The 14,478-nt window shown below is 41.6% G+C and overlaps 1 protein-coding gene across 1 annotated transcript; it reads left to right on the top strand.

The window, feature by feature from the left end:
• Nucleotides 1-802: 802 nt before the first annotated feature.
• On the top strand, nucleotides 803-13,897 carry sh2d7 (SH2 domain containing 7). Its single transcript, XM_085456011.1, has 6 exons — nucleotides 803-988; nucleotides 2,067-2,156; nucleotides 2,236-2,401; nucleotides 10,032-10,271; nucleotides 12,401-13,048; nucleotides 13,137-13,897. The coding sequence occupies exons 1-6, from the start codon at nucleotides 828-830 to the stop codon at nucleotides 13,179-13,181; spliced, it is 1,350 nt and encodes a 449-aa protein (XP_085312137.1). The 5' UTR covers nucleotides 803-827; the 3' UTR covers nucleotides 13,182-13,897.
• Nucleotides 13,898-14,478: the final 581 nt, after the last annotated feature.

Genomic DNA, 14,478 nt, shown 5'->3' with positions numbered 1-14,478 from the left:
TTACAAAGTAAAAGTCTGTTACAGGTAAAGAGAACAGAGGTAAGCAGGAGGCGTTAGGTAGGTATGTTGTTTTCTTTTCCTGTTTTATTTAGTAATCCCTGTTATCAGTGTTACTTTTTGTTTTTATTAGTCTTTCACTCTTCAGTCTGCTCAGTCAATTAGAGTCTAACTCTAGTTATTAAGCTCCCCCTTGCAAAAATGCTTGTGAAATCTTAATAGTCAGGCTTTCCAGTTGGTCTTGTATTCCTATGTCCAGTAAGATCCTCTTGTATGTTTTTTTTTGACCGATTCTCTTATTTTCCCCCTTTGCTGCATTTGCTTTTCGCTAATAGTCTTTAAAGTTGTATTATTGTTGACCATAGCACATGAACAATGTAACTTTGGACTTCTATCCTTTGCATGCAGTGCACATAATGTGCTTTAAGTTGTGACATTAGTAGTTTTATATAGGCTCAGTGGGAGAGAGTGAGACTGGGTGTGCTTAGAAACATGAAAAGGAACATGGGGGGGAAGGTCATCTAAAGCTATATGTGTTTTTGTATAGATCTGTTAATCCAAGGTACAAACCAAATGAAATATTTACTTTGGGCCAAGCTGTTAAAGTTCAATCTGGAACAAGGAACACAGATAGTAAAATGAAAGTGCCTGTGCAATGTGAGGCAGAAAAGCTGGTGGCAGATGAACTAGATAAACTGCAACAATACCCCGATTCAGATGAGAGACAGAAGTAGTCAAATGAGGCACCTCTGCTTCCTTTAGAAGTATTACGTCAGAGCAGAGAGTATGCACACTGTATCACCTGTGCTCTGTCAGCAGCTCACATATGGATGTGGATGGAGAAGAGGTCGGGTGTTGAGCTGAATATGGAACCACAGGAAGGAGGGGGCCTGAAGGAGCTGGTGCTTCGATGGTTTACTGAGACACAGGCGCCGCTCGTCCAGCACAATGGAAACTTCCCTGATTGGTTTCAAGGCCTTGCTACAAGAAAGTAAGCAGCATACAAAAGACCTTTGCTTCAGGACACGTAGAGACTAGTGACGAGAAGATACCCAGAAAGCTGATTCTGTTCACCTGGACGTAGTGAAGAAGCCACTTTGATGACTGACCAAACATTTTCTCCCACTGAGAACGCGACGTCCAGATAAACAGAATCAACTTTCTAGATGACTGAGCACATGAAAAAAATTAGGCTTTTTTATAGGAAGTTCAAGAATTTCTGCTTCACTGGGGCTTCATCACTTACTTGTGATTTCATTTGAACACTGTAAATACTGTAAATATCTCCCATCACTATTATGGTTTTACTGTCCGTGTTTGTGGGTAGCTACTGAGGAAATGCAGAGTTTGAATATCATTTTCATTCCATGCTACCTCATGCCTCACGTTAGGACTGCTGACTTGGTGTTAGACGAGGGAAGAACATATAGGTGAACGTATTATGTATTTGTCCGTTTCTAATTACTTTTCACTGATTGGGATAAAATAGAGATGCAGATAGTGTTGCAGCAGTAGGACATGCACTTAGAGCTTTTTTTTCTTATACTTAAACATGTTTTGCTGAAAGCACCCACAAACTTTTACCTCAATGACTTTTTCAAAGCAAAAGTTTAGCTACATCTGTTTGGGAGAACAGGAGTTGTATTCAGAAAATAAAAAGCAGCCAATATCCATATTAATTAATATCACAGCCAAAAACGAGGTAAAATATGAATTGTCTTTGCTCGCATCATACTATTCAGATTAAAGCTCCTTCTTAAAGACTGGCATTCGACATAAAAACGAGTCGAGAGCTAGTTGTAAGTTATAGCGCATTAGCTACAAGTCTGTTGACATTAATGACCAGAAGGCTCTTAATGAACGGCCGTGGCTGTGCTGAACAGAAGACGGCTGTCCCCGCTTCCAAGGAATTTTGCTTAGAGCGTTAAAAATGTTACCTCTGGATTCAGCATCAATAGAGCTCTGTTTTCTGAGTGATGTAAGAGTGAAATGAATAGTTTCATGGCGTGTTTCAAATCCAGTTTGACTGCCGGTTTGTTCAATTGGATCGGTTTTGTTTTCCGCTGCAGGGAAGCAGAGGATCTCCTGAGGGATAAAAGTATGGGCTGTTTTCTCATTCGTCTCAGTGATAAAGCCTTCGGCTACATCCTGTCCTACAAGTAAGGCAAAGCATGTCAACTGGACCTTGTTGAACTGTTTCAGTATTCTTCCTCATTCCTCTCTCTGCCTTCTCCCAAGGGGTAATGACAGGTGCCGCCATTTTGTTATCACCCAAAATCAAGACGGACATTTTATCATATCAGGAGACTCTCAGACATACGGCAGTCTCACCGAGCTGATCCAACACTACAAGGTCAGCGCCATCCAGCCCTTTGGAGAATATCTGACCTCCAGCTGTAATGAGGTGAGGCTGTCAGGGTTTATAGAAGTGGAACCCAAGCACAAGACACAGAAGGCAGATTGAATGAACCAAACAGCCATTTGATTAGGCTGGTGCAGAACAAAGAAGCCCCAAAGCAGTCGTCCCAGAATTAGGAAAACACTGGGAAGTGTGAACTATATGACACAGGAAATAACCCAAGAGATTACACTGCCACACAATGAACTGAGAGGCCCAGTAAAAAGATGCATGTAACCTGAACCACAAACCTCCCCAAAGTAATATGGAGCTTGACATTAATGGGTACTTCACTGTGACCTCAGACAGCCTCTGATAGATGTAAACCAGGGGTAAAATGGCCTGTATTTATAGCGCTTTACTAATCCCTAAGGACCCAAAGCACTTTACACATCCACACATTCACACACTGGTGATGGCAGCTACATTGTAGCCACAGCCACCCTGGGGCGCACTGACAGAGGCGAGGCTGCCGGACACTGGCGCCACCGGGCCCTCTGACCACCACCAGTAGGCAACAGGTGAAGTGTCTTGCCCAAGGACACAACGACCGAGACGAAACTGTCCTTCCGATTACAAGGCGAACTCCCAACTCTTGAGCCACGATCGCCCCACAACCAAGAAGGTGCACAACCGATTTCCTCACGGGGCCACATGAGAAACTGGGATTGTTGCCTTTTTGTCTTCTCTTTTTCTCATCTTAAAAAGAGGTTACAATTATGCATAATAAAAACACGAATTCTTTTAAGTTCTTGCTTTCCTGTTCTGTGAGAAAAAAGGAGTGTATAAAATCAGGTTCAGTGTCTGAGGCAGAAATGCAAATCTCCAGCAAATGCGAGATCTGCCTTCCGTTCTGCGTCTGAGAGCAGATCTGAAATATCTGGAATGTCTTTGCTTTTCTCTCTGTTCCTGTACTGTGTTTAGCTCACTGCCAGGCTGAAGAAAACTTAACCCTGAACTCTGTTTATTTCAGCAGCTTAGCTTCATACTATCACAGACCAGCATACGTGTCAACAACAAAAGAAAAGTATATTAAAAATTCTTAGCAAAAGAAAATTAGCAAGTCCTCTATATACAAAACCCCCCAAATGCTTAAACACATGTAGCAGACATATTTAACCTCGCTGCCATGTTAGATGAAGCTCAACTCCTTGTTTACTTTCCCTGTTTCTCCGTGTTTCATTTCTCTCTCAGTAACCTCTAGCTTCCTTTGCTGTTTTAGACTTTTTTTATTACCTTTCTGTAATTACGAGTGTAAAGCTCCAGTCAAAGTAAGACATTTGTTATTACAGGAGAGAAGGGAGCCGGAGATCGACAGACGGATTGGTGCTGCAGCTGCAGTGATGCAGACGCTGCACCGGTCCGTCGTGGTGAAGAGGGAGCTGAGTGTAAAAGCGAAGCTCTCAATTTACCGGTCGATCTACGTCCCTACCCTCACCTATGGCCACGAGCTGTGGGTAGTGACCGAAAGAACGAGATCGCGGATACAAGCGGCAGAAATTAGCTTCCTCCGAAGGGTGGCTGGCCTCTCCCTTAGAGGTAGGGTGAGAAGTTCAGCCATCCGGGAGGGGCTCAGAGTAGAGCAGCTGCTGCTCCACATCCAAAGGAGCCAGCTGAGGTGGTTCGGGCATCTGACAAGGATGCCTCCTGGGCGCCTCCTGGGTGAGGTGTTCCAGGCATGTCCCACCGGGAGGAGGCCCCAGGGCAGACACAGGACACGCTGGAGAGATTATATCTCTCGGCTGGCCCGGGAACGCCTTGGTGTTCCCCCAGATAAGCTGGAGGAGGTGGCTGGGGAGAGGGAGGTCTGGGCTTCTCTGCTTAGGCTGCTGCCCCCGCGACCCGGCCTCGGAGTAAGCGGAAGAAGATGGATGGATGTTATTACAGGAAGGCTCAAAACATTTATAATAAGAAATAACTGCATTTCAAAATTTACAAACCTTTACAGCACACTGCATTGGAGGCAATTTACACTCCCGACTATTTCATTTGATGCTGTACATGCATTGTAACTTGAAACAGTTTTTTACAGAACACTGTATCATCACTGTTAGTGAGCGCTCCAAGCAGTTTGCTGTTTATGATTACCGTGGGTTCGTACAATAGCAAAGTTACATTGGTTTCCTATGAGGAACGTCAGCTGCTTTCATTTCATTCTGGCACATATAAAACTGATTCCTTGGTCACACTTAATTTGTTGACTGAGCGCCATAGTGCAAAAAAGCAATGCAAACCACTGACGAGAGCATTGGTTGACAGATTCCATAACAGTTCAACATAAACAGCACAAGAGCTAAAGCATGTAAACAGCAGGGCGTATTTCTTGTGTTCCTCGCATCCCTGTTTGGTCTTGAATGGGCCGACCAGTCTACGCCACAAAAACTCAAAGGTGGCACCACAGTAAGTGGCGGGTGGGAAGGATTCCATTCGCTCTGTAGGGAGGTTGCTCATTCTTTTATCTTCCATAGGTTTACTTGGTCTCCAACAGACCACACACTGACAGGTGTGGGATGAAACCAACTGACTTAATCTTCATGAGCCAGTAGATGGTATATCACTGGAGGGGACATAAAACCATATAAAACCACTGCGTGCTATTTACAACCAATGTGGGAAAACGGTGTACTTCATTATCTATGTATAATGAAGCTCGGCACAGCTTTAGAGCTTGTCCAGAAGAGTGCTTCCACATTGCTGTAACACAGCTCTTACCTGAGCATGTTACTCACTGAGACTGAGACAGCTGCTGCTGCTGCTATAAGGCGTATATGATTTACTCATGAAAGTGGCCACTTTCATATATCATTTTAGTAAGAATCCAAAACATACAAGTTTCTTTTAAATACTTTTTCTAGGGATATTATATCTGTTTTCACTCTTGTATGCTTTTCATACAAGTTTCACTCACAGATAAAAACTCTATAAGATTTATATGTATCTTTTCCATAAGGGTGATGGTGCTTGCATCTAAAAAAGGATGCAGTCCCTTTTTCATCCTTCAAAGCTTTCAACATCTGCCTATCCTTCTGTCTCTAGACTGGCAAAGTCCTCTCTCCATTGCTCCCACCATAGTTTCAGATGTTCAGGCAATGGGTCATCCCATCCTGTGCTTTGACATCTCTTGCAGGATTCTTTTTCTACTGAGAAGATGGGTAGTAGTACATCCCAGTGGGTTGTATGTGGATGCAATAGTGGACAATATTCCACACTGTATTACAGGTAGTCGAGGGATCTCTTATATACCAAGATGATGGGAGAAGGTCTTCACCATGTCTGTCTTGAAGGAAGATGATAAACCAACAACTGTGTTCTGCCCTAAATGTTTGAACAGTGTAACCCTCATCGTCTTTGCAAAGTATCACTCGTCTGGGTGCTAGTGCTCTGGGGCAGTTGCAGCCAATCAGAAGACCTGTTTCACTATTGAGGGGTTAATCTATGGTTGGTGATAGGCAGGAGGGAGGTGGGTGTGTGCTGCAGAGGTGTAACCCGTCACATGGAGACCAGATACTGTTTTACTGTGCTTTCTCACAGAAGTGTCACAGTGTTGACATCCTTCACACCTGACCTTGCTTTTACCTCCTAGGACCTGGCATCCACATACAGTGGGGCAAAAAAGTATTTAGTCAGCCACCGATTGTGCAAGTTCCCCCACTTAAAATGATGACAGAGGTCAGTAATTTGCACCAGAGGTACACTTCAACTGTGAGAGACGGAATGTGAAAAAAAAATCCATGAATCCACATGGTAGGATTTGTAAAGAATTTATTGGTAAATCAGGGTGGAAAATAAGTATTTGGTCACCTCAAACAAGGAAAATCTCTGGCTCTCACAGACCTGTAACGTCTTCTGTAAGAAGCTTTTCTGTCCCCCACTCGTTACCTGTATGAATGGCACCTGTTTGAACTCATCATCTGTATAAAAGACACCTGTCCACAGCCTCAAACAGTCAGACTCCAAACTCCGCCATGGCCAAGACCAAAGAGCTTTCGAAGGACACCAGGAAAAGTTTTGTAGACCTGCACCAGACTGGGAAGAGTGAATCTACAATAGGCAAGCAGCTTGGTGTGAAAAAATCAACTGTGGGAGCAATCATCAGAAAATGGAAGACATACAAGACCACTGATAATCTCCCTCGATCTGGGGCTCCACGCAAGATCTCATCCCGTGGGGTCAAAATGATCATGAGAACGGTGAGCAAAGATCCCAGAACCACACGGGGGGACCTGGTGAATGACCTGCAGAGAGCTGGGACCAAAGTAACAAAGGTCACCATCAGTAACACACTACAACGGCAGGGAATCAAATCCCGCAGTGCCAGACGTGTTCCGCTGCTGAAGCCAGTGCATGTCCAGGCCCGTCTGAAGTTTGCCAGAGAGCACATGGATGATACAGCAGAGGATTGGGAGAATGTCATGTGGTCAGATGAAACCAAAGTAGAACTTTTTGGTATAAACTCAACTCGTCGTGTTTGGAGGAAGAAGAATACTGAGTTGCATCCCAAGAACACCATACCTACTGTGAAGCATGGGGGTGGAAACATCATGCTATGGGGCTGTTTTTCTGCCAAGGGGACAGGACGACTGATCCGTGTTAAGGACAGAATGAATGGGGCCATGTATCGTGAGATTTTGAGCCAAAACCTCCTTCCATCAGTGAGAACTTTGAAGATGAAACGAGGCTGGGTCTTCCAACATGACAATGATCCAAAACACACCGCCCGGGCAACAAAGCAGTGGCTCCGTAAGAAGCATTTGAAAGTCCTGGAGTGGCCTAGCCAGTCTCCAGACCTCAACCCCATAGAAAATCTGTGGCGGGAGTTGAAAGTCTGTGTTGCTCGGCGACAGCCCCGAAACATCACTGCTCTCGAGAAGATCTGCATGGAGGAATGGGCCAAAATACCAGCTACTGTGTGTGCAAACCTGGTAAAGACCTATAGTAAACGTTTGACCTCTGTTATTGCCAACAAAGGTTATGTTACAAAGTATTGAGTTGTATTTTTGTTATTGACCAAATACTTATTTTCCACCCTGATTTACCAATAAATTCTTTACAAATCCTACCATGTGGATTCATGGATTTATTTTTTCACATTCTGTCTCTCACAGTTGAAGTGTACCTCTGGTGCAAATTACTGACCTCTGTCATCATTTTAAGTGGGGGAACTTGCACAATCGGTGGCTGACTAAATACTTTTTTGCCCCACTGTATGTGGACATCACATTTTAGGATGTCTGGATGAAAATATCCACCACTTATATTATACACTGTATATCGAAATTTAAAATGAATGTCCTCATATGTGGATTTTTTCTCAGAAACGAAAATCAGGTAGTAAAAAAAATAAATAAATAAAAAAATAAAAATCAGGTAATTCTTTGTTTTTACATTCATCAGGTCCCAATCAGCCCAAATAGCAAAGAGAAATTAAAAATGCATGCTGTGGAAGAGTTCAGGTCTTAGGAGGTCAAAAAGCCATAGCACAGCTCATTAGCCGTCAAATACGTCCTTCTGTCTTCTAGAGACCTTTTTATGAGGTTTGTGCAGTTGTGAAGCTGATGTGAGTTTGGTGTTCCCCATGTGATCTGGTTGATGTCTTGTCACAGTGTACATTTGTTTTGGTGCTTGGTCCTTTTAATGTCCTTTAGCTTCTCACTGTCGCTGCGTAACTTGGACGAAGAGCAGAGTTGAAGGTAACTGGGTTCCAGATGATTTCCACAACAGGGATGACACTATGGCACTGAAACTGGGAAACTCTCCACTTCTATTAAAGCGTTTGTAACAGGCAGTTTCTGATTTTTCTCACTGTCATTCAATATTTCCAGGCCCTTTACATAAGGCATTGCTACCATTCATGGAGTCTGTAAAGTTCCTTTGGGATCTTTCGTCTGTACTTTTGACAGGTTTGATAGCTTCTCTCTAAATGCTCTTTGAAAAACAAATGCCTGACCTTATTGTTGATTATGTTTTTTCCAGAACATGCCTTGTAGACATTACAAGTGGGGCCACCAATGCATTTTTTAAATCAGCAGCAGAGATGCCCTATTGGTCTATCAGTGACATTAAGGAGGTTTTCTATTGGATTTGCTCACCACTGAACACTGTTGGTTCCGGTGTGGGTAGCCTGCTCAGCGTTATACTGTCCTAAACACTTTGTGCTAGTAGAGCAACAGCAGGAGATGGAGATCCCATGGATCTGTCACATGGGTGTGCTGCGCTCTTAGCAGACTGGATACGACCAACCTGTAGTCTTTCTCCATTATAAGCTTCTTTCTTATGCTCTTCTTCCAGAGTGATATCTGCACTAATATCTCCATCAGCACCTGTTAGCCTTTTATATGTGATTTTGAAAAAACAGTTACTGGCTTACATGCATCAGTGCTTTTGTCTCAAATCCACGTGACTTCTTATGTCAGCATAGTTTCATAATGTCAGTGTCATCCTTTCCTTTTATTTTTCTCTAAATTGTCTGCAAGTGATGACGAGCATGTTTCGGTTCTGTCTGACTTCAGCTTTTCTCTTGGTGATAAGGTAATACGTCTATTTTTTATTTGTTTTTTAAAACGTCTCCCTTGATGTTAGTAAGAATTTTTTCTGTTGACATTCTGTTGTGTTCAGAGCAGCAAGATTCATCTTTGGATGTTAGACTGCAGATATGTCAGCGTTTTTACTTATTATCAGTTGTTCGCTTTATACCCTCCTTCTTTGTTCACTTGCATTTTGAAGCAAGCTTTGTTCATTAATGTCCTCAGGACTCACTGGTGAAGCTTGTATATTGTCCATTTTCTGTGCAGCCTCCTCTAGTCTTTTGTCACTTCAGTTTTTAGAGCACGTGCTGCCACCTGCAGGCCGTCATGAATGTACACTTTGACATTTTGAGACACTTTCACAGCAGCTTCTAGCCAAAGAACACTTAAGCCTAAGCTGACGGATTTTGTTGTGTATAGCAGTTTAACTCACGACTGTCACAGAACAAGAGCTGAAGAAACTTTAATCAATAAAAGAAAAATCCATTCAAAACTATTAGCAAGATAAAAATTGCCATTTTTTCATGAAACTAAACTAGGTGTTTGCTGTCTGTGATTCAGTTAATGCCCTGAAGTATTTGGCCATTTTAGTTACATCTTCAACACCACTGTTAATTGTTAGCATTAACAAAAACTACCGAGTGCTTCTCAGTTTATTTTGTTGACTGGACAGGAACACATTCCCAAATGCTTCTTTTTTCTGAGACCATATTAGTGCAACAGAGTCTTCCAAACACTGTTTGATAAACAGAAGGGCCTGCTGTTTTTATTTCACCAAGTTTATGAGAAATCATAACGCTGGTCAGATGGCTCCATCCCTGGGTATACAAAGCTTGGTTCAAAAGTTCTTGTTGCTAGCAAAGGTCCAGATGTTCATTCCCACTGCATCAGTCAAGTTCTTGCAATCTTTTGCATGTTTAGTTCCATAATAGCAAATTCATTCTTAAACCTTAATCTTGTCCAATGTCTAATCCTTAAATGCAGCAGTCTGGTCTCCACAAGCTAATCATACCTTAACATGTAACTGAATTTGATGTCATGTCATCAGATGATCTGTCTGGTTTTGCTTGTTGAAGCTCTTATTAGACAATAATGTTGCTTGTGATTTTCAGGTGGACACAAATGAACTGTATGATGTGGTGAACTATAACACCAAACAGATGTCTGGGGTGAGCGTGCAGGCACTGCGGACTCTGTGGGATCAGAAAAGTGATCATCACAGCCATGTGGGTACTAATCAAAGGATTCAGCAGCAAAATGACCCTCCTGCAGTGCAGCCACCCATACCACCGAAATCCACAGCCAGAAGGCTGACGGGGACGGTGTCTGTGGATGCAATGTCTCTTTCCCAGGTAAGCTGGACACTTGAACTGTCCTTTTTGAGGAATACAGAATTATAAGTGCTGTAATTACATAACATGTAATTAAAAGTGTGCATCTCACCACATACAAAGCTTTATAGTCAAAATACTTCTTAGGGAATTACAATTTTATATTTAATTTTATTCAATAGCTCAAGAATCATGTAGGAGAAAATTTGTGTAAAACACTGCACGTGCATACTTATGTGCAAATTATGCTAATGTGTGCAGGTATGCAACACAGTTTCACAATAATTAAATGTTTGCTTTCAGTGGCAGCATCCAACAGCAAAATCAGTTTAATCCAACTTCACAGTTAAAGCTCATTTTGTGCATCAACACAACAAAGATTGCAAAGTAACATAATATGAGAGCTATATTTCATATGTATATGATAAGAACTGCATTACAAACATGGACCAAAAATACAGTAATTCTTAACATTTGTGAAACCTGCATAAATATGACCTAAAATGTGACATGACCTGTAATACAGACAAATAAAGCACTGATCCAAAAAAAAAAGAAAATGATCCAGTGTTACATTTCTGTAAGAGAAAAGTGTGAACTTTTCAGTATCGGGTGTGATGCTTTTGAGCAGCAAGAACTGCAACTAAACAGTTACTGCGCTGTTTGTCTGGAGCTGAGAGCTGTTACACGTTTATGGCACGAACCACTCTCCTGATATTTTACTGTAGAATTTTCTGATAACGTTTAGAACTTATTAGTTTGTCAGTGATGGGAGCTATGCTTTCACCTTACAGTCTTGCCATCCAGTATGAGAGAGGCCTGTATTTAATTTACTCTTAATCTATTACATGCCTTGCTGTTGAAGAGATCTTTGTTGGGCCAGGGTAACAGTGGTCTTGAATTTTCTGTTTAGCCACTGTGTATTTGAAGTACACAGAATCTGGTTTGGTGTGCTTTAATTAACTTCAGCAAACAGGTACAAAGGTTTACTAATGTGTGGAAAATGTGTTTCCTTACTCGACTCCACACACGTACAAAAACCCCACAATTTTATATATGACACAGAACGGTGTTTTGCAGCTTCCTGCATATGTACAGCCTAATAAGAGCGCGCTTGAACAGCCTTTCATGGCCATAGAATTACTTGATGGAGACTTTCAGCAGGACAGTGCACCTGCATGTCACTTTTGCTAAAATCACAATTACATCAGAAAGTCCTGCCTGTTCTGAGGTGGGGTTTAAATCTACTCAGTTTTATTGAGAATAAAATCTCAGACTCTGTTTCAGTTTCACCCATAGATAATACTAGCTCTTTAGATGAATGTTAAATATGTTGTGTAATATCTACAGTTCCAGTTTGCTGTCCTGCCCTCTGGCAGATCCACTGTTAATTTTGGTGACAATTTTTTTTCGGATGAAAGCAAAATGATAAGTAAAATAAAAAATAATGCAGAAGGATAAAAATGATGAAATGAATTGACACATTTTTCAACGAGTGAAAATGAGATGAAAATATTCTGGAGAGATGAGAACAAATCATAAAGGAAGTTGAGTATAAACGTGACGCGAGTTTGGAAGTGATTCAATCAGAAGTAATCTCCTTGTTTGCTAAACTTTCACACACATTGATTTGCCTCAGGGAACAGTATAACCTTCCTATTTCCCATGCTCTGTAAAAACACAACAACATCTCAACACTTGAACGTTTAATGAACATTTGATTTCATGGAAAATAATTTGCTTTTGGAGCAACGTGGTCAAACTTGGACACTTAATATTTTTGTTAACTGAATCAACTTTAGATTAAGTCAACTATAATCTTACGATATTTAGTTGATCTTGATGCCTAAATTTGACTAAAATTCATTGTTGTTCGTCTTTTCATTCAGAAGACTAAAAGTCAAAATTTTATGTGAAAATGACTCAACGTCCAGTCAGTTGTTCTTCTTTTCCATCGTGCCATGTCCTTGGTAAAAGTAGATCATGTGATTCTTGGGCTTGGGTCTTCATCTTGCAAATATAGAGCATCTTGAGGCAAATATTGTTATGAATTGGTGCTAAATACAATAAAATCTAATGAAATTTATTTAATTTAAAGAAATGCTAGTGAATTGTGTAACTGGACTACTTTGTCACTCATTTTTATTAAGGGTATGCCTCCAGGACCAAAAAGAGGGATTCCTCTAGGATTTACCCTGAGTGGTTCCTTGCCTGATACAACTTCACATCCAATGAAATCCCAGATGGACGCATACAGAGCAGATGGAATCATGGCAAACACAAATTCAGCAGTAATGTCTAACAAAGACTCGGTTGATGCAACTGACACAATGTACCCTGGTGATCTTTTTCCTGGCATCACAACCTCTCAGTCGACACAAGTAGAGAGCAGGAGCAAATCCCTACCACAACTGGACAACAACACCACAGAGGAGGAGTACTCCAACCAGCTCAGCAGCCTGTCTCTGACATCGCCTGTTCCAGGAAAGAGGGTTACCTGCCAAACCTATTCCCTCCACGCACCCCATGAAAGCGTGATCAGGTCAGAAGAGCACAATGATGACCAGGAAATATCAAGATCCAACCCTCTGTACCAGACCTCTGAGGGGTCTGAAAGCCGTTCAACCCAGCGAGGAGATGACATGTATGCTGAGGTTCCTCCGGTGACAACTCCTGCTAGGCTGCGAGATGACACCTACGAGCAGATCCCTGGTGAGGCAGCTGCTGTTCAAGGCAACACTTATGAGACGCTGGACGACATGAAGACCAAGAAGTCAAAGTCCACCTGGACTAAAAGTGTAAGCCTGAAAGAATACTATGTATTCCAGTTCTTACTGTAAGCAGCAAAATATTAATATATGAACTTTTCTTATGTTCTGTTTGCAGAACATGAAGTGGAAGAAATTCCTACCTGACTACAAGAAGAAATAAATGCAGAATCTGTTGTGGAGAACCTCCTTAATATAAACGAGATGAACATTGCTCCTCCAGTTATTTGTTCTTATATGCAGATGACTGTGTGCTGTGAGTGACATAGGGATAGAGATAAAGTCAAGATAAGAGGCTTACACATAGGTAAGATTAAGAAAATCAAAGCTACAAAAAACCCTGAGCTGGACAGATGAGGGTTTTTTGGGACTGAACCCAATCACAAATGTTTTTAAATCAGAAAGGATTGGTTTTGTCTGAGGTTGGGTCCTTGGATATGAACAATGTCTAATCTGTAACACCTGCTGTTAAATACTTGGATTTTATTGTTGACAAGAATCTCAGCACTGCTGTCATGGATTTGAATGGGAAAAAGGTTTGAAATCATTACGTTAGGTCCTGATCTTAGCCCTGTTTTAACTCACATCATCAGATCCTTTGAATCAAACTCAGGGCTGTAACGCACAAAAACATCCATAAATATTCTTATTTACTCACAATTTATTACAATTACTTATTTTCAGCAGATTAGACCTGTGGTCTCCTTTGTCTCCGACCCTTATTGTGAAGCACTTTGTGGTTTTTATCCTGTGTAGAGTGCTCTTTAAATCAATAAAGTAAAGACCAACTGACAATGAGGCGGGTGGTTATGGGCTAACATTACAACAGCTAATATTAGGCTTCCGTGTCCTAAAAATCACTTTCCCTCTAAACAGGTTGAATATATTGTCACATCATGTCAGGATTAATTTTCCAGGTGTCTGAGTCAAACAATGTTAGATCAAAGTTTTATGAACGCCAGCTAACAAAACGGCAGCGCTTACTGACAGAAAGATTCAGGATATCCTGAGCAACTCAATTCAGTATTGTCATCAGATAGAAGTGAGCTCTACTGATTGATCCACCCATCCTGGACAGATTTCTCAGCTTTACAGCCTTCTCCAGAGTAAATAGACATATTGACATAGTAAACTTGGCTATCTGAGTTGAAATAACAAATATGTGAAAACAGTATGCCACTTCCTAACCAATGAACAGACAACATTTTTCAAAAGGGTATCCACTCCAAGAAAGGAGGCGAGATGCTGAAACAAACTGATACGTACTCGGCCCTGGATCATTAAGGGCAACTGTGCTGCAGTACGACACGAGACAACCATACCTAAGTACACCCAGTACTTTGAAGAGCTTAGAAATGCTCCTGTTGTTATTTTTCTACGTGTCCTTTGGCATCAGTGTCTTGTCTTGTGGTTTTAGGTAAAGTAAACTGACAAACAGGGTAAAAAGTGAAGCCAGTGCA

The sequence above is a fragment of the Copadichromis virginalis genome, linkage group LG1 (genome assembly GCF_057382275.1).
Source record: "Copadichromis virginalis isolate Kocher_CV1m ecotype Utaka linkage group LG1, C_Virginalis_male_GT1.1, whole genome shotgun sequence".
NCBI classification, from domain to species: domain Eukaryota; kingdom Metazoa; phylum Chordata; class Actinopteri; order Cichliformes; family Cichlidae; genus Copadichromis; species Copadichromis virginalis.
This window is presented reverse-complemented; position numbering and strand designations above follow the sequence as displayed.

Bases quoted from the DNA above. Each gene is read 5' to 3' on its own strand.
- sh2d7 (XM_085456011.1), top strand. From the start codon at position 828: ATGTGGATGGAGAAGAGGTCGGGTGTTGAGCTGAATATGGAACCACAG. The intron at 989-2,066 runs GTAAGCAGCATA...TTTCCGCTGCAG, and splicing joins CAAGGCCTTGCTACAAGAAA to GGAAGCAGAGGATCTCCTGA. The intron at 2,157-2,235 runs GTAAGGCAAAGC...CCTTCTCCCAAG, and splicing joins GGCTACATCCTGTCCTACAA to GGGTAATGACAGGTGCCGCC.